Source organism: Sorex fumeus, unplaced genomic scaffold, assembly GCF_029834395.1.
Source record: "Sorex fumeus unplaced genomic scaffold, SorFum_2.1 ptg000092l, whole genome shotgun sequence".
NCBI classification, from domain to species: domain Eukaryota; kingdom Metazoa; phylum Chordata; class Mammalia; order Eulipotyphla; family Soricidae; genus Sorex; species Sorex fumeus.
The window spans coordinates 5,261,992-5,282,560 of record NW_026606149.1 but is presented as its reverse complement, the minus strand read 5'-3'; the positions used below and the strand labels follow the sequence as shown (position 1 = coordinate 5,282,560).

The 20,569-nt window shown below is 45.5% G+C and overlaps 1 protein-coding gene across 1 annotated transcript in view; it reads right to left on the bottom strand.

Annotated features, from left to right (window-relative positions):
* Window positions 1–16,391, bottom strand: part of DOK6 (docking protein 6) — a 471,351-nt gene extending 454,960 nt beyond the window's left edge. The window contains exon 1 of the mRNA XM_056131510.1: window positions 16,214–16,391. Coding sequence (XP_055987485.1) covers window positions 16,214–16,279 — 66 coding nt within the window. The 5' untranslated portion in view covers window positions 16,280–16,391. The remainder of the gene's footprint in view (window positions 1–16,213) is intronic.
* Between the last annotated feature and the right edge of the window lie 4,178 nt (window positions 16,392–20,569).

Here is a 20,569-nt window from a genome sequence, read left to right as displayed (position 1 = left end):
GTCTCCATTTTGAGACTTGTTGTTACTGTGTTTGGCATAACGAATACATCACGGGGAGCTTGCCAGGCTTTGCTGTGCGGGCAAGATACTCTCGGTAGCTCCCTGGGCTCTCTGAGAGGGGCGGAGGAATTGAACCCGGCTCGGCTGAGCTGGCTTCGTGCAAGGCGAACGCCCTACCGCTGTGCTAGATCCATGTCCTTAAAACAGTTTTAAAACCAAATCTTTTGCATGTAACCTTGGTTTTAATATATGCACTGCATATTGAGGTCAATATTTCTGACCTATCTTTGTTGACCCTCAAAATAGTGCATTCGTCTCTTAGATGCATTTTTTTCCAATGCCAGAATTTTCTTGTGAGTATCTTAATCTCTGAGTGCTAAAAAAAAAGTTTCTACAGAATTTTTTTAAATAACCAACAGCACAGCAAAGAATATTAATGCAACCATCTACAGAGACACTATACCAGACATTTAATTTTGTCACTGACTCAAATCATGGTCAAATAGATATTTGATGAGCATACATAAGATTGTCACAGTCATCAGAAAGCATTACCTGGAGTTTTGTGAGGATTCAAATTAGGTTTGCAGATGTTCTGAGTGATCATTTTCTCAGTTTCCCCCAGAGTGGTCCATACTCCCTAGGAGTTTCTACCAGGTATGAGTAACCACAATATATACTGTGGAACCTGAGAAGCATTAGGTGCTCTTGTTCCCAGTTCAGAAAAGCTATAAGGATGAGTGTTTCCTTTGCAAAGGGTTGTCACAGGAAGTTTAGATTCTCTGTCAACAAGCCCTTTATGACTAGTAGCATCTGAGACCAAGTACCATTTTGCATCTTACAAAATACATTTACTGAAGGTTTGCAACACACAGTGGGTAGCCAATTATTACCCTCATTCCATATATTTTAAAAAATGAGATTCAGGGCTGGAGTGATAGTCCAGAGGGTAGGGAACTTGCCGTGCACACAGCCAACCAGATTCAATGTCCAGCATACCATATGGTCCCCTGAGCACTGTCAGGAGTAATTCCTGTGTGCAGAGCCAGGAATAAGCACTGAGCATCACTGCGTGTGGCCCCCAAACAGAAAAATAAAATGAAGTTCAGAGGGATCACGCATTTGTCAAGAGTTACCCTGCTATAAACAAAACCTAGTCTGGTGAACTCAAAATTGTGCTTTTTCACCTTCCTTCCTGACATTACTCCCATAATAACAATCCTAAGAGATTGCTTCTCAGTTTTGTGACACACAGTTACATTTGAATGCTCCTTTGACATTTCTAATTAAACCTTCCTTATTTGGAGAATATACAGTTGTAAGAAATAGGAACATTGCTCCTATCACCCCATTTCCCCCGACAGCAACATCTTCTATCTCTGTAGTCACGTTACAGTCAGGACATGGACATCCTCCCAGTCAAGATACAGGACACGTCCACCTCCATGGGTGTCTCTCTATTGCCTTTATTTTTTTTGCTTTTTGGGTCACAATCAGCAATACACACAGATCACTCCTGGCTCTGCAATCAGGAATTACCTCTGGCGGTGCTCAGGGGACCATATAGGATGCTGGGAATCAAACCCGGGTCAGCTGCGTGCAAGGCAAATGCCCTACCCGCTGTGCTATCGCTCCAGACCCCTCTATTGCCTTTTATCACACATCCATTACCAAAGTCCAATCTCTCTTCCCTGTCTACCACCTCTAATCTCTTTTTCCCTGCTGCACAATTCTGTATCTCAGCAAGCACATCTAGAGGAAATCATAGAGATGATTCTGCTACATAAAATAAGTCGGGAAGTGAGACAATTGCAGGATGGCGCATACACATGTGGAATAGGAATGACTAAAGCAATCCAACCGGCAAAAAAACAACAAAACTTACTCAGATTCCATAAAGCCTTGAAGGGTACCAATGGGGAGTAGGGGAGGGATAAGAAGAGGGGTCTCTGGGTCCATGGCCAGCACCGGGAAGATGGCGGGGTGTGATAGAGCTCACATATGGAGGATGTGATGAAGTCAATACTCCAGAAGTTCTACAGGATGGAGGTGGGGGTTAATGATAACTCAACGAGAGACTGAAGCGATAGCACAGTGGGTAGTGCGTTTGCCTTACATGCAGCCGATCCAGGTTCGATTCCCAGCATCCCATATAGTCCCCGAGCACTGCCAGGAGTAATTCCTGAGTGCACGAGCCAGGAGAAACCCCTGTGCATTGCCGAATGTGACCCAAAAAGTAAAAAAAAGAAAAGATAGCTCAACGGGGTGGGGGGACGGTTCCCTGGCAGTGCTCAGGGTCTCAGAGGTAACTCCTGGCAAGGCTTGATCATCAGGTCAGAGGGTTCACTACTAGGGCCCAAGAATGGGATGCTGCTCAGGTTGTCTAGTGCCTGGGCCATCAGGGACCCTTAGCAGACAATGCCTGGGGACCACCTGTCAGTGCTCAGGTGCCACAAGAGGCTACACCAGGGGATACAGCATGAGATGCTGAGATTGAACCCTAACCCCTGGACTATCTACATTGCCAAACAAATAAATTTTAAGAGGAAGAACTAACAGAGGACAGAAAGAGGAGAGAGAGGGAGAGAGAGAGAGAGAGAGAGAGAGAGAGAGAGAGAGAGAGAGAGAGAGAGAGAACTGAAAGTTCAGTTCCTGTTACTATATGTGGCTCTCCCCCAAATGGCCAGGATTGAGTCCTGAGTACAGAGGAGCCAGGGGGACTTCCTGAGTACTGCTGGGTGAGGAGCTCCCCCCCCCCAACTCTCCCATCCCCCAAAAAACAAAGTCACACATCTTCTCTAGGCCCTTCCTCAGTTTTCAAAATGAATTTTTGCTGTTGTCTTTCAGTTACTCTGTAGAATCTGGAGAGTTCACCATATTTGCTGATACTCTGCAGTTTGTTACAGGAACACGAAGGCACTTCTTTGTTCATCCTCTCAGCAGCTCCTCTCAAGAGCAAACATTGGTGATTTGACGACATTTAATTTTCAATGTTTTCTTTCACGATTTTGATGTGAAACCGGAACATTCAGTAGAGTTCAAATGCCTCACTTTTTCCTTCTTAGCTTGGGAGAAATTTTAATTTTTTACTGTTTACCTTTAAACCCATGATTCTTTACATGTAAACGATCAAGTTTGATGTGAAATGTGTAGGCTGATTTTTTTGCCTATGGTTGCAAGTGCAACCTGCAGCATCAGCTTCTTGTTCCTTGAATGAGAAGATTTTGTGTCCTTGTCACAAATTTTCTACTGGCTGGACAGGCAGGCTAGGGGGAAAGACACACGTTTTGCACACAACACTCCTGGCTGCTCCCCTTGTGGTGCTCTAGCAGCACCAGGAGTGATCCCTGCACACAGAGCCAGGAGGAAGCCCTGAGCACAACCCCTTATGGCATATCAACTTGTCCAGGTCTTTCTTTTAACTCAAACGTTTTCCTGGCTCTGATCTGAAAACTCCACTGACACAGCGACTCTTTTCCCTGAGTGAGCAGCGTCGCTCCGGGCTGCGGCTGAATATGAGTTCTGGTAGCTAAATATTGTGGAGGACAATTATTTAATATTGCTTTTTAAAATAATTATCTGAGGATATCACTCCTAAAGTTTCGCTGGCTCGCTTCCAACAGTGTCATCTCAGATGTCAGCCATATCCATTGCTATTCGTCCTAAGAGAAGCGGACACCAAGTGATTTCAACAGAAAGAAATCTGTTACAGAGAAGTCTATCGCAATTTTTTATTACTTCAAATTAGAAATAAGAGGCTGGAGAAGCAGGTTCGAGATGAAGCAACTGTCAGTGACGCCTTTTATCATTAAGGTTTCTCCAGAGGACTGTTGCACTTGGATTCTGCTGGGGCCATTGGAAAACCAACTACAGATACCCCCGGATACTGCCCCCTAGTGAGCCTTCCACCCCAGAGATCAGTCTGGTTCCATGTCTCATCATACCTACCTCCCTTCTTGTCTTTGAGCAGCAGGAGACATGGGGTGGAGGGTGGTGGGTGTGGGGGGGAGTGTTTGCTTGCATTTGTTTTCTTTGTCTATAATCCATCCCGATTTCCAGACTGCGTGGCCACAAAGTGACCACATGACATTATAAGACACTTGGAGAGCCCAGCAAGCTACCAAGAGTATCCCGCCCACAGGAGCAGAGCCTGCAAGCTCCCCACGGTGCATTTAATATGACAAATACAGTGACGACAATAGGTCTCACTCCCCTGACCCTGAAAGAACCTCCAATTATTGGGAAAAGATGATTAAGAAGAGGCTGCTAAAATCTCAGGGGTAAGAGGAATAGAGATGTTACCAGCGGCTGCTAGAGTAATTCGATGGCCAATGGAATGACAGTGATAGTGACAGTGATAATCCACCCAAACGAGTTTATAATAAATAAAGTCTATTTTGCTCCAGAAAAAAACCTTTCAAATAAAGTTGTTCATCACTATGATAAACAGAGGAAGATGTTTTATCACATGACCCTAGAACACCCCCAAACTGCTTAGAATACATCTCCATAAGTTGCTAAACAAATCAATAGGAATGATACTTGTGGCATTTAGTTTTTCCATGCAACATTTGACTCTCCTTGCAAATATTAAAAATGTCCTCATGTAATCAGTATTATGGACTGATGAGAAAGAAATCAGTATTATGGACTTATTTCATAAGCCTAGCCATATTTCTTTATGATTTCTCATTGTTGAAGATAGCAAAACATACCCCACATTAGAGAATCTAACCCTGCTGTCTGGAAAATTGGAAGAACTGGTCACAGTTGATATTTGAAGAGGAAACTGGGTAATTTTACAGTACTGAAGATGTCATTAAATCACGATACACTGAAGTCCTTAGAAGAATCAAAAACATGAATACCAATATTACAAAGTTCCTGAAACCAAAAAAGGAGACATTCAAGCCGCCAGAGGAAAAAGAAGCATCCTTTTCAAAAACCAACAATAAAACTGACAGCTGAATTTTGAAAGCAAATAACTCTCGGAAGAAGATGGCTTCTCCTTGCTGTTGGAAAAAATTGTATGTAAGTGATTCTCCATCATGAAAAGCCACTATTTCCCCTCCTGTCTTTCCAGAAGACTAAATTCACTCCTGCTCGATCTCTTGGTCAACCTTCCACTTGTTTTACAATCCATTTTACGCACCCAAGAATCAGAGTAGCGGTTAGTGGAGAATGAACACTGACCCCTCTTATAAACACAGGGGTGACTAGCTCGGGATTCTAGCATGATGCCAGCTACCCCAATGTTCCACACTCATTCACACTGTTATTTGGGGAAAGTATTTCTTCTGCATGCAAATCTTAGCCCAACCATATTTCTTTATGGTTTCTAGCCTGGTAGTCACTTTCTCATAAGCCATCGCTGTGCCCACTATCTATATGAATCAGTAGGTCGCTCGCCTATCAGCCTTTCATCATTGCCCTAGATAAAAAAAGAAAACAAAGAACAAAAGAACAGCTGCTCCCTCCAGAAAACAGTGTTGTGCTATAGCATCCGCCCTGACCCCTTTTGCCATAAAGCCAGACCCATGAAGAATATATAATTGACTCTGACCTATATAGATTTTTTGCTCTTTAATGAATTCTGAATCTCTGAAGCTCCAGTAAGGAAAACTGCTGGAACATCCTGCAGAACTCACTGAGTCTTCAATTAAGAAAAATTTAAAAGCCATGGTTTTCTAATTACTTAGATTAGAATACACAAATTAGAAGAAGGAAGACTTCCGGGAGGGACCATATTGCTGGTAAGAAGTACCAGTCAGGCATGAAGAGTTGACAGAAAGAAAGATCCAGCCATTTAGAAAGTTAAAGTTGTGGCACAGCATCGCTTTAGAAGTAAATTCCCTGTCCCTCAAGGAAGGTTTACTTTGTCCCTTTTGTGTTCAGATTATAAAGCATGATCAACCATCAGCAAAGTGGTATTATGTGCCTGATTTATTGAATGACCGTATTTCAGGAATGCCAACTCAGAGCTCTCAGCACCAGCAATAATTTTTCGAGAGTTATTGACAGTCTGAAATGCCACACTTTTCCTGTATTTCCCCCTGAAATATCCCCATTGCAACTACAACAATTATCGAGTTTGAAACTGCCCAGGAAACACTGAAAGCATGTCTGGGCTGGCGTGTCCGTCAGATGAACTCAGAGAGAATCCAGTTCTGCAGTGACCCTCTGGAGACACAGCTGAGAACTACCATATAGATACGGTCCAGGAAGTAAGGTCTTTGTCTAGCATGCAACCATCACTCCTTCAAACCCACCAAGGCACTGGCCTCCCCCAGAACTCAGGGTAACCCCAAAGCCAAGACCCAAGAACAGACCTAGAGCATCTCTGGTTGTGGCCCCCAACCTCAAAAGAAATAAATAATGGGCCAAGTTTTATGATCATCTCACAAAATAGCAGGGAGCCACAAGATATGTTAAGTAAACTTTGACATTTTAGACAGTTGACATGTTTTAAATGTATGGGAGATAACGTCTCCTACATTAACTTGACCGCTTACAGCTAAACTCAGCATCAAGATTTGGTGCCAGGTGTACTTTTGTCTAGACATTAGCAACTATGCAAAGATTTCAAAATGTGTTGCAGGCAAAGGGCTTTCTACGACAGCCCTGGGTCCGCCAAGCATGCAGGAAAATGGATTCCAACTCCGTACTAAGTTAAGTGAAAGGCATGTTTTTCAAAGCAAGTTCAAATATGTCAAAGACATTCTTTCATCCTTTATATTGAGTACTATGTGAGAAATTTTACTTTAGAGGTATCTAAATGGGGATAAATATAGGCTTTTCTCAAAATTGATACCATCCTCTAAAACATGTGGCTTGAGAAAGAACTTTAGACTACCATCATATGTTTTTTCAATGTGAAGACAAATGTGAAGAAAAGCTTCACTCCCACGTGGTAAAGATAATTTTTGAGCCTTTCTTTCAGATTGGAGTACACGAGCTGATATACAATCAGAAAGGATAACAATGTGTTTGGGTACTAGCATGCTACTTGGCAACACATCATATTTTTATATATTCAACATGTTACATGTTAAATGTATACAAGTGCAATCATGTTCAGGAATGCCCTGCCATAGAGGCAGGGTTCAATTGGGGGGATGGGGGGTGGGAGGGATACTGAGATTAGTGGTGGTGGAGAATGGGCACTGGTGGAGGGATGGGTACTTGATCATTGTATAACTGAAACCCAAGCACAAAAATTTGTAAGTCCCCAATTGTACCTCATGGTGTTTCACTAATAAAAATTTTTAAAAAAACATCAAAAAAAAACATAAAAATTAAAAGATTTTAAAAATTTTAAAAATTTTAAAAATGTATTTAAATGCATATGCACATATATGCACATACAGTAAATTATCACTCATGAATAATGTTACTGGGCTCTCAGGAACTGTAACTTTAAGTTAAAACAAGTATAGCATAAGCAGGTTCAAGCGCGTCCTCAGACAATGCCATCTCCTTCAAGGTCATTACATCAGAACGTTGAGGAGTTGAAACTGTTCTGGAGCTCATTTTACAATATGCCCTACGTATATATGCACGCACTCCCACATAAACATACGCACACACATTCTGCAGTATCAGGAATGGTCAGAGGAAAGCAACTTCATATTTACAAAGGAAAAGTATAGGTTAAAATAAACAAAATGGAACTATACGCCTACTTATATGTGCATACAAAAACTCACACGTAATAATAGGCATATAATCAAGCAGATAGATAAGTGACATTAAAAAGAGAGAACATCATTTGAGTCTATTATTTCATCTGCCCTTGATTCCAGGACACAGCCCTACGACTGTGGAAAGCTGGTGGAGGGTGTAGCATCCGGATAAACTGGGACCACGAGGCCTTGTCTGCTCCATGGTCTGTGACCCCACACCATTTCTTCACTTACCAGATCTCTACAAAGGTCTACTCTATTTTACTACATTCTGAAAATCTACCTAGATACCACCCACTGAATTTTGGAAATTGTTATCTTTCCATAAAGTTAGAGGTAATCAATTTTTTAAAAATAATAAAAGATCACAGGGCCGAAGAGATAGTACAGGGGTTAAAGCACTCGCCTTGCATGCAGCTGAAATGAATTGCATGCACGGCATCACCCATGGTCTCTTAAGACCCTCCACGAATGATCCTGTACCACAGAACCAGAAGTCAGCTCGAAGCACCACTAGATATGGCCCGGAAATAAAATTACATAAAATTAAAAAGAGGTTATCTGTTAATATATTATCATTGTACTACTGTTATTGTAGTGATAAATTATTATTATCTTAGATCACACAATGACAATGAAACTACGTCCAGGCAAAATGGCCTGAAGAAGTGACTACAAAGTACCTCCTTAGTGTGTCCTAGGTTCTCTCAGCTAATCACTATCACTATCACCCCAGTGTTCATCGATTTGCTCGAGCAGGTGCCAGTAATGTCTCCATTCGTCCCTGTCACATGCTAGGGTAGCCCTATGGCATATTGGGGGCTCTTTCAGGGTCAGGGGAATGAGGACTCTCATAGTTAATGTATTTGGCATATTGAGTATTCTCAGCTAATAGCCCTGGTTTTGCCCCTTTTACTGAGACGTAACTGAAGAATAACACCGGGTGCTTATAAGGTGACCCACACAGCTCTCTGAGAGTATGAATTGTGAAATGATCACAGCTTGTTCTGTTCACACCTTCCCAACCTCACACAGTCACATTTCTTTTTCTTGTGAGAACTTTTAAGATCTACTGGAAGTGAGTACCTCGTCATTGCCATTCTCCCTCTCCTCCACCTTCACCCACCAAGGTACTTCTTCGATATAAATACCTAACATTAGTGAATGAGGTTAGCTTTCCAGAAAGGCAGCAATTAAAGAAAACACAGTTACTTTGAGTATGTGCTTCCTGTCCACATACATTGCAAAGAGGAAGCTCACATTCAATAGATTTCACTTTGAACTTGAAGTAATAAAACCGAGACTTGCTTATCCTCAATCAAAGACACAAACCCATTCTGTCTCTCTAAGTCTGGCTGCCTCACTTTCTTTGAACTTAATTTATTTATACAGCAAGGGTAAACATTAAATAACAAGAGCATGCTGGGAGAATTTGATAATATATGTGAAAATGCATTATAATCTATAGAATACAGATTGAAATAGTACTGTAGCACTGTCCTCCCGTTGTTCATCGTTTTTGCTCGAGTGGGCACCAGTAATGTCTCATAACAAATTGTGAGACTTATTGTTACTGTTTTTGGCATATCGAATAAGTCATGGGGACCTTGCCAGGCTTTGCCCTGTAGGCAAGATACTCTAGGTAGCTTGCCCGGCTCTCCGAGAGGGGAGGAAGAGCAGCATGCAAGGCAAACGCCCTACCCGCTGTGCTATTGCTCCAGCCCATAGATTGAAATATAATATAAATATAAAAATCATGGCAACATAATTCTGTAACCATTAAGAAGTCTTAAAGACATGTTTATTGGCTCAGTCATTTCACATTTTTTTTTACTTTTTTATTGAGTCACTGTGAGATAGACCATTACAGAGCTATTCATGATTGGATTTCAGTCATACAGTGTTCCAACATCCATCCCTCCACCAATGTACATTTCCCAGCACTAGTGTCCCCAAGTTCCCACCCACCCCCTATCCCCCACCCCCTGCCTGCCTCAATGGCAGGTGCCTTTCTTCCTCCTTCCCCTCCCCTTCCACTCCCTTCTCCCTCTCCCTCCCCCTCTCCTTCTCTCCACTCCTGGGCATTGTGGTTTGCAATATTGATACTGAAAGGTTATCCAGATATCCCTTACCTATTTTTAACCCTCAGATCTTGTCCAGCACAATCATTCCTAGCTACGACTGTCATACTGGTCTCTTCTCTTATCTTACCTTCCTTCAGTCCCACCCACACCTGTGGTTAGTTCCAACCATTGAACAGTCCTCATTCCACTCTTAGCTCAAACTATTACCAAACTTTTGCCATGGATACAGTAAAGTAGCAAGCAAAATGCTTTGGACACCTTCAAAGATTACAACAACGGTTCGACTGTTATAATATGAAATGACATGAAAACAAAACCGCGGTTTCTTCATCACATAAATTTGTTTTCTGTTAATAACAAAATATCTGTTCTTATCTTGTCAAATTTGGCAGGTGCAATGTCACTAAGAAATAGTGTTATAGTATAAAAATGAATTGCTCACAAGGTAATCCTACCCATATCTTAAAATAAAACTCGCGGAGGTTTATACAGAAAGTTGATGGAATGTTCCCTACTTGAAACTCTCCAGCACTCTGAACAAAGTTGACAGAGCTTGAAGAAAAAAATCCAATTCTGTGAGAAAATGAGGCAAAAATCCAGTAAACAAGATAAAAAATGAATAGTACACTGTAGTCAAGTACATTGTCTTATTTGATAGAAATTACTTATCTTAAAACTAGTTCTGCAAAAAATAATCTGGAGATTATCTGTTGGGGGTGATATGCCATAACTTTTTAACTTTGTGCTGCATATCTTCAACAGATTCTAAAATGAAATGGAAGTATACAGAAAGGGGGAAAAAAGATGAAGACTTACTAGCATTGCACAATAGTCACATGGTGTATTTTAAGTCAACTGTATAGCAAATAAATATCTAAAAGACGGCATCTCTTTTGAATACACAGGCTGAGGACTAAACTATGTCCTTCATGTTGCTTTATTCTGATCCAAAAGATCAGCCATTATTGAGTACTTTGGAAATAATTGAAGGAAATTTGGAATGTAAATCTTTTTGACCAATCTATGATTATATTCTCAAAATTTACTTCAGTTGGCTAAAAGATTACCCTAAATGCTCAGTGTAATCTTTGCTCCTTGAGTGGAGGAAATACTATATTTTATGGTTCCCCTTGCCAGCTATCATGTGTAAATCTATCAAGATAAAAGCTGAGATGTGAAGTTTGCATCTCATGCTGACTAAGAACATCTGCCTCGCAGGCATTCCATAGGTATCGCCAATTAATATCAAAACCCAGCAAGATGGGGCCTTGTTACAGTTTGACTTACTTTTATTTCCTTCAATTTTGGTTTAAAGTTTTGAAAATTCAAAGAGCATTAGCCTCATCCATATTCATACAGAGGGAGCTTTTCAAAAGTGAAAAATAGTTCACTAATGTAGGTAAATTTCTAAAAATAACTGACACGAAGTTGTAAATAAATTAATATAGAAGAAATGAATAGTAGGCATAGAAAATATCTTTCTATTTTAAGGTTCTAAAATACCTGTAAAATATGTATAGGCAATTACTGAAAGTAGTGACATATATGCTAAGTTTTAAACATATACACATATGTCAGCCATGGATAAAAATCTAAAGATAAGACAGAAATTTCAAGTATTTTTTCATACATTTCCAAACCTACATTTAATGAGTAAGAAGTAAATAAAAGCAATATCCAAGCTACAGAATATTCCAGAATAAAGAAAGACTTAAAGAAAACCATTACAAGCTTCCATATCTTTACTCCATAACTTGAGAATTTCTATCTCAAGTGACCTTAAAAGTACCTTTGAATTTCTGAATGTTACCTGTATATCTTATCTACAAGATGTAAAGATGTCTGCTGCATTTAATACTTGGCAACTTGGCACTTCTACTTATACAGGATTTCATTTCTCTTCACAAAAACAGTATCTAGAGAAAAATTTAAACATTGAAAAGGGCCCAAACTATACAAATTCATCCTCAAGTTTCGTGGAGACATTGGAGGTGGAAAATGTACTCTGGTGAAGGGACAGGTATGACTGTAACCCAATAATGAACAACTTTGTAACGATGCATCTCACAGTGATTATATAAGTATACTCATCCTGAGACATATCCACAGATACCAATGTTGACAATCCCTCTCCTCGCTTAGAATAAGAAACTGTGGGGGGGCAGTGGGGTGTAAAGGATGATTTGTATGCAACGTGAACATGATGAACAGTCTGATGCAATATGTTCAATACAGTGATGTCCTGAATCAGAATTCCTTAGGACACAATGTGTCAGAGCTAGAGCTGAGTCTTAAATGAGTCCAACTGTGGTCAACTGTAAACTCCTCTGGGTAGATGTTGCTGATGCCGATGGTTTTCCATACTGCTAACTTTCTATTTGCTCTGAAATAGAGTCAGTAAGCCAGAAATGAGTTTATTAATGATTTCAGAGAGCGGGTGCTTAGTTCATCAGCAAACCAAGAACAAATTGGTTATCTTGCAATATTCATCTTGTTGACTAAACCTATCAGCAATGAGAAGAAAATAAATAATCTAGGCTAAGAGAGAAATGATACTAGCCAATAGCCTTTTTTATTTTTATTGTTTTTAGTTCTCTTAAAAAAAGTTACTGGCCTTCATGATTCCTTGTGTGTTCTCATATCAGTCAGAACACAAAACTAAGCTGTTACAAGGACTTTGAAGTCCTGCAAAAAAGAAACATTATATTCAATAACATATTAGGACAAAAAAAATTGGATGTGGAATTTAAAGTCAGCACTTCAATTTTAAGACAGAACTTTAATGGTATAACATGCTTTTAATGACTTAAACGTTAAAAGGTTAACGATGTAATAAACATTTCTCAAGGGCAAGGGGAAAATTCAGGGGGAAATGATTCTATATATTCTTTAAATTTTTTCTCCAAAACAAAAAAAAAGTTATTGAATCAAATTTCAAAACAAACAGAAAATGTTTAACAGCTTTATCCAAATTATTAGCAATAAATAAATAAATAAATAAATAAATGTGGTTTTCAACTGGCATTTGAGAACTGGTGCTAGGTGGTATGTGTGAAAGGCAGAAAACAACTGAGTATTAAGACCCGCACAAAATACTCAAAATACTCAATACTCAAAATACTCTGAAGACCCCTGAGTAAACAGAAACATAGTCCTCATGAACTCCAGAGTTGAGACCCACAGCTGAGGGACCTGCCCTCAATTTAGTAGTCACTAAATTCCCTAAAAATGGCTAGTCCCATTCAACCATTTCCAACCAAAGTTCCTTTGAAAATACTTTCACAGGGCTCACCCACTGCTAGGAGGCAGGAAATGCTCATTTGTGTGGATTGAACAGAAGCACAATAGAACATCTCAGCATATATTTTGATATCCTGACAATGTAAATATAACCGACTTCATACCCAGGCTTCACTTCCGCCCAGACCATTCTAAAATTTGGTTTTTGAAAACATGAGTTCTAGAGCATAATGCGTCAAATATCTGTGCATCCTTCATTAGAACTACTTCCCATCTGAAATTATTTTTGAACATCCACCCTGAATGTTTTGAATTAAAAACACTTCATTTGGAAACCAGACCACAGTTTTGAGCAGTGAAGTTAGAAATACGTGTTACTCTGAAAACAAAATGTCTAGAAATTTCTAAGGCTTGAAGGTATGACCCTACATTTTCAAAGTACACATTCTCCGTGGGGTGTTCACTGGCTTTTGGGACCCACCTAAAACTTGTTCCTCTGATCCTGTGGGGTCAACTTCTGCCATTTTAATTCAGTCTTCAGAAAACTGGAATATTCCATTTAAGGAAAGTCTTCTCTAACAAATGCTATTCTCCCAAACAGCCAAGGTTCACTTAGCTCAGTATTTCGACTTAATGTTTCAAGAAAGCCAAACTCTTGCAATGGCAAACTGACATCTCAAGCAGAAAGGGAAGACAAAGGCAATTAATTAATGGTTCCGGGGACGGGTTTAGAGTTTTCCCGGGGGTCTGTGTTTTACAAAGGCAGAGCTCTCAACTGAGGCGGGTGCTGGCAGGGGAAGCCTTCTTGAAAAGTCACTGTACAACCTTGGGTGGGGGTGGGGATGGAGGGGTACAAGGGATCTAAAAGGACTTTCCAAAGACCTTTCCTGCCCCTCAGCGTCGGTCGGTGCCAACGCCTGCGCTTTCCTGGGATGCCAACCTAGAGCCAGGCTGCCTATGTGGCAAGAAATCCTGGAAAGCCGGTGCAGGCGGGAGCCGGCACCCTCGGGGTCTCTGGGCTCCCTCCCTGCCCCCCTGCACGTTGGCGCTGACTCGGTGGCCCTGAAACACACACACACACACACACACACACACACACACACACACACACACACACACACGGGGCGGGGTGGGGGGGCCGTTCCATCACCCGCGCCCTGAGGACGTGGCAGGGGGCTGGTAGGGGGACAACCAGGATGTCCAAGACCGCGCAGGGCAGCGAGTGGCCCGCAGGAACCCGGGGATGGGGGTAGGAGCGTGGGGGGTTCAAAGCGCCTAGAGGTCAAATTCCCAGAGCTGAGCGTGCTGGGCATCCCATCCGGGGCCCGCATCCCGCAGCCAGAGGCCACCAGGCTCCGGACACCCGCCCGGCTCCTCGCGTGGGCTGTCCCCGGCGTTCAGAGCCGCTTTCCTCCGTGCAAGAGCAGCTCCGAAAGCTGCATGCGTGTGCGTCTGCGTGTGCGTGGGCACGGGCCGTCTGCACCCACGGCTCAGCGGGCTGGGGTGGGGGCGTTTCTGTCCCCCCCCCCATCCAGATCCAAGTTGTAAGGGGGGACGCCTGCGTCCTCTGGGGGCTTCGGTCTGCATCTAAAGTGAAGCCGGCAGAGGCAGCGGCTTCCAAGGCAAGACAGCCTGTTCCCGACCCCCCTGCGCCACGCGCGCACTGACTCCCCACAAAGCTACCGGGGGTGCGGAGGTTAAGGGGTCTCCCTCCTCGAAGGAACACTGTCCTCCCAGGTTCCGTTCTTCCGTTTTCTCGGGGTGCATTTTCTACTTCTTTCTCCTTTTTATTTTGCATCGAATCACTGATAGTTACGAAGCTTTCATGGTTTGCGTTTCAGTCATACAATGATCCAACACCCATCCCGCCACCAGTGCCCATCCCCACCACCAATGTCCCCAGTATCCCCCCTCCCCTTTTTCCAACCCTCCCTCCCCCTGCCTCCAGGGCAGACAATTTCCCCCCTACTCCATCTCTCTACTTTGGGGCATTGTGGTTCGCAATCCAGATCCTGAGAGGCCATCCTGCTTGGACCTTGGGAAAGTTATCAGTGTCCCACCCCCTCGTCCCGGACCCCAGCCTCCCTCGGAGGGGGCGTCCACCGCCCTGATAACCTGGAACCTTCCAGGTGCCCCCTCGATCGCCCCTGGACCTCGGAGGAGCTTCGCGGTGATGTTAACTTGGTGAACAGCGAGGAGACTAAGCCCCAAAGACCCTGGGGGAGGTTCACCTTCGCCCCCCGATCCTGGTGCAGGGACAGCCAAGCCCGGCACGGGTCCTCCCTCGGCCGCCCACTCCCGGGAGCCCCTCTGCACGCGCCGTTTTTGCTCGGTCCCCTTGGTCCCCCAAGTCCGCGGGATGTCGCGGCTAGGGGGGACCCGTGAGCCGCCCCTCCAGCCCACAGCCCGGGCCCTTAGGACTGCCCACGCGTCCTTTCGCCTCTTCGTCTGGTCACTGGAGAAGTTGCGAACACTGGAGGGGACGGGGGGCAGGGAACTGCCGGGGACCGTGGGGGGTGGGGGGGTACGCGACTCCTCTCCCAAGTCCGGCGGAGCCTCTTTCTAGAAAGCAAACTCGGAAGCGGTCCCCATCAACTTTGCAGCGCGAGCACACACCTGCCTGCACGCGGCCGCGGGGACACCTGTCCGGGCGCATCCCGGGCCGGGTCGGCAAACGCCGGCCGGGGGGCGCGCGGCATCCCGCGGGCACCGGGTAGCATCAGGGTGGGCCGGGGGCTCGGCGAGGGAGCGGGACCCCCGAGAGATGATGCTACCACCACCCCCCACCCTCCAAATCCCCCCAGTGCGGCGCCTTGAGCGCGGGGGGCCCCCGATCGCGGGCGAGCTCCGGGGAGACCTTGGGGCGCGCTCGGTCTAGACCTCCCCGCCCTCGTCCCCACTCGGGGCGCCTGGGTCTGGGCGCGACCGGCTCCGTCTGTCCGTGCGTCCGTCTGGGTCCCCCCCACCCCCCACCGGAGGGGGATCCGGCCGGGTCTGCGGCATCCCCCCCCACCCCGCGCGCATCCATCCCCCAAGCAGGTGCCGGGCGCCCCCCGGCCCGAGCGAGCGAGCGAGCGAGCGATCGAGCGACATCCAGCAGCACCGCGGGCCGGCCGGGATGCGGGACGCCCTGGTGGGGAGGAGCCGGGGTGGGTGGGGGGCGCCCGGCTCGCCCCCTCCGCCGCCGCCCGGGGTCCCGCCACTCACCCCGAGCTTCCTGCTGCGGATCCGCACGTAGCCCTGCTTGACGATGTCGTTAAAGTTGGAGGCCATGGCCGGGCGCGGGGCCGCTCCCGCCGCCGCTCCCGCCGCCGCTCCAGCCGCCGGGGACGCGGGCAGGGACGGGCGCCGCGCGCGGGTCTCGGCGCTGCCCCGCGCCCCCCTCCGCGCGCCCGCGCCCCGCGCCGCGCCGGCCGGCCCCGAGCTCGGGGGAGGGGAGCGGGGGGCGGGCCGAGCGGGGCTCCCCGACGCGCGCTCCCCGCCCCCCGCCGCCGCCGCCGCCGCCCGCCCACCCGGGGGACGGCGCGGGGGGCTCCGGGCCCGGCACACGCTGCGCCCCCCGGCCGGCCCCTGCCCCGGGGGCAAGTGCGGGGCGACGCCGCGCCGCTCCCCGCCACACAAAGAGGCCGACGGTGCGCATGTGTCTGCGCCCCGCGCGCGTCGTCCCCCCCCCCGCGCCCCGAACCCCCACCCCCGGGCCCCCCGGAGGCCGCGGGCACCCGGGCCCCGGGCTCGGCTCCCGCTGCACCCAGGCAGATAGATGCCCCCCTCGAGACGCCGCCGCCGCGGCCTCCCCGCCGCCGCCCGGGCACCGGCGCAGGGCAGATGCAACGCCCGGCCCTTCCCGGTGGGGGAGCAAAAAAGAAAAAAAAAAATCGGGCACGGGAATGTTGCAACTCGGGGATACACGCGCGCACACACACACACGCGCGCACGCATGCACACACGCACACACACAAGACACACGCACGCAGGCACGCGCAACTTTGTCCGCGCCCCGTGTCCAGTGCGACGCCCGGCTTTGCCCGGTGGTGCCGGAGCAAAAACGGGCATGGAAGAAGTGTGCAACTCGGGGACACACGCACACACGCGCAGAGACACGCATGCACACACACGCACACTCAAGCACGCGCAACTTTGTCCGCGCCCCGTGTCCTATGCAACGCCCGGCTTTTCCCAGTGGTGGAGCAAAAACAGGCATGAAAGTGTGCAACTCCGGGGACACACACACACACACGCACGCACGCACACAAGCACGCACAACTTTGTCAGCCCCTGTCGGGAAGCCAGGCTTGCTGGAGAGTCGGCTGGTGCTCTGTGGGAAAGTGTCACTGAAAAAAAAAATTTCATCGTCCCCAGAAGATTCCAGGGAAGACGGATTGGTTGAATGTTGGCGACAGGCAATGTATGGATTTTTTGATCCAGGCCATCGTCTATACTATCTAGTAATTAAGGTTGTTTCTCATCACCGAATTTTGGGGGGGGGGGGGGGATGTGAAGGTTGAAATTGGCGATTCCTGGAGCAGGAGTCTGCAACAGAAGTTGAGCTGGTCTTGTTTACTTTCGCCTAAGGGAGGGCGCTGCTGCTTCCCCTGTTTATAGTTTAAGTGTCTTCAGAGTATGAAGAGAGAAGGGGAAAGGCTTGACTCAAGGGGGGAAAAGCTTGAAGGATAGAAAATTATATATATATATATATATATATATAAAATTATATATGTATAAAACACAAATAACTCACCCCTGACAATGGGAGCCTGAGGGGGATTTTTGTCCCATCATTAGCAAGAACCTCGAGCTCGAGTCCATTTAAGTGATGGAATCCGGCTCATTCGAGTCTGTAGGGAACATTTGTTTGGACTCTGAAGCATGCCAAGGAGCAGATGCTGCCGCAGACACTTCGAACCACATGGAAGAGCCCTTAGGCCTCCCTCTGGAACCGTGTCAAGAGCTGACCTTCCCAGAAAAACGGGCAAAACTCCCCATCAACTCCCCGTGGAGACCCTTCTCCAAACACGCACACCAGGATGTCTGCTTCACAGTATTATTATTTTTTTTATGCCATTTTGATCTACAGGTGTTTCAAATACATTATTTCATTGAGTCTTTTTTGCAAACTTCTGTATTACGTAAAGCACATTCTATTAAATAGTGGCAAAAACCGAGACTAACAATTCCTTAAACTGCAAAGCTCTAATTTCAAAACTGGTTGTGGGCCTAGAGTCATTTCCGTGGCGACTGGCTTCTACCATCTTACCAGTTATTTGTAAAATGCTGAAGCAAGGCAGGGGTTAAGTGTGCGTTGGCAACAATTTTAGCTCTTGCCTAAGGATCAGGTATGGTTGGCAGGTGGTTTGTAGTAACTGTAGAATGATTATGTCTTTGCCCTTACGTAGGCCTTCATTGCATGCTAATGTAATTTAAACCTTCTTCTAAATTTACCTTTGACTCTTAGACTTCTGGTAGAGCCAGTTGTGTGTGTTTCTTGTTAAATACAATTTGCCACTTGAAAATATTAGGTTCATGTTATTTAACTTTCCCTAACTTTGTATTTGTCTTATTGTATCAAGATGGTGCATTCAATGTGTTGACCTAAGCTCTAAACTTCCTGTTAACTTTCTGTTGAGTATCTTTCTTCTACTCTTCCTCCTCTTTTCTCCTCCTCTTTTTTCCTCCTCCTCCTTCCTCCTCCTCCTCCTCCTCCTCCTCCTCCTCCTCCTCCTTCTCCTTCTCCTCCTCCTCCTCCTCCTCCTCCTCCTCCTCCTCCTCCTCCTCCTCCTCCTCCTCCTCCTTCTCCATCTCCTCCTCCATCTTCTCCTTTCCCCCTTGTTCTTTCAAATGAAGTACAGTATGTAAACGAAAACAAGATGCTTGAGTAGAGGTCCCATTGTTAGCCTGATACATTATAAAATTCTCCAGGATTTTCCACTTACTGGATTTTTGCAGTCACAGATGATTATTGCTTAGATACATCATTTAACTGGGGTCTGCAAAACTGTAATTTGGGGGTTTGATTTTGTTAACGGAATGTATTAATTTTTTACAAAATCTAAACCTTTCAAAACAAACACAATGTTCTTCCACGCTTAACTAAAATGTTCCTGTGAAATGCATTCCTCAAAAGAAAGACAGGGTACGAGTTTGATTCTTAACATGTTTTTGGTCAGTTTATTTCAGAAATATTGAAGAGGTACTAGCAAATAAAACAATGCCCTGGTCCCTTTTAGATAATTTCAAGAATGGAGCTGTGTATATCTGATATATGTCATCCTCAAGGTCATTATTCTTTGGGTGTTTGAATGTCCTGGTCTTTGACCAGAAGGCACAGCTCGAACTGACATTTTTATCAGCTACCCCTGGGCATAAATAGCCCATTTAGGATTAATCACAAGATATCCAAGTCTCATCTTGTGTGTCCAACTCCAGACTCACAATCATTATTTCTCTGAGGAACCTTTGTTAGTTTGCAGGGACAATGAAACTCATTTCTCATAATTGCATATTTGGGGTGGTTTGTGGGGAAGAGGGAGAGCTTGTGGTATTTTTTTGTGTGTGTGTGTTTGCTGCATGTCCCGAGTTTTTACAAAAAATAAAATTCTTTCATTCTAGAAATATATTTCTGAAGAGACAGTTCTCCATTTTATGAATCATTCCACTTTAAATTACTCTCACTGTGATGCGATGAAGAGAAGACATACATCATTTTTAAAGACACGAAACAATACATCTCCACAGAGCTGGAGGCAGCGCATCAAGCTCATAATACACAAAACAACGGCTAGTTATTGGTGTTTGTTTGGGTTCCTTTTTGGTGGTGGTGCTGGGTGGGAGGTGGGACCCTTCCCACTTATTCTTAGCCAACAAGGCCAATGGTTCCACACCAGGAGCCCAGGGAAGATTCGCCTGTAGTGTGGGGATTCTCTCTAGTGGTTCTGAGGCTTCCAGAACAAATAGTGCTGAAGATTGAACCAAAGTGCCCTATTTCCAGTGTTAAATTCCTCAACTCCTCCTGTGTTCCTTATTGTGGTAGACATCCCTGCTTTGGGGCGGGATCTGCATGTGACTCTTCCCCCTGGGTGTCAATGGGACTCTAGTAAGTACCAGTAAGCTGAAGAGCAGAAGTGACGATGTGTCTTTGCTCGATGACGTTCTGGAAGGATTTATTTCAGGGGTGATCTCTGCTGAGCATCTTGCTCAAGGGAAGCTGTTGTCACAACATGAAGGAGTTGCGTGGTGCGCACCACAAGGTTGACTTTGAGACTGTCCAACAGCAGAGTGAGTTCAGTCAGAAAGGGGCTTTCTCCATTCAAGGCTGGATATGTGTGACATGCTTCTGCTCCAGCTGGGAACGCTGCTGAGATCACGCGAGACTTTGTTGAGGTGCCTACATCCTCCGAAAGAACCAGATCTAGGAAGAGTCTCAGTAACAGTATCTGCTAAAGAGAGGATACTGACAGCTGGGATTTTCTGAATTTCATGCTTTATTTCACCCCAGGGAAATTGAGTGAATATATAGACCTAGCACATTGGATCTTCCCATTTAGGAATCTGACTTTGCTTTCTCTT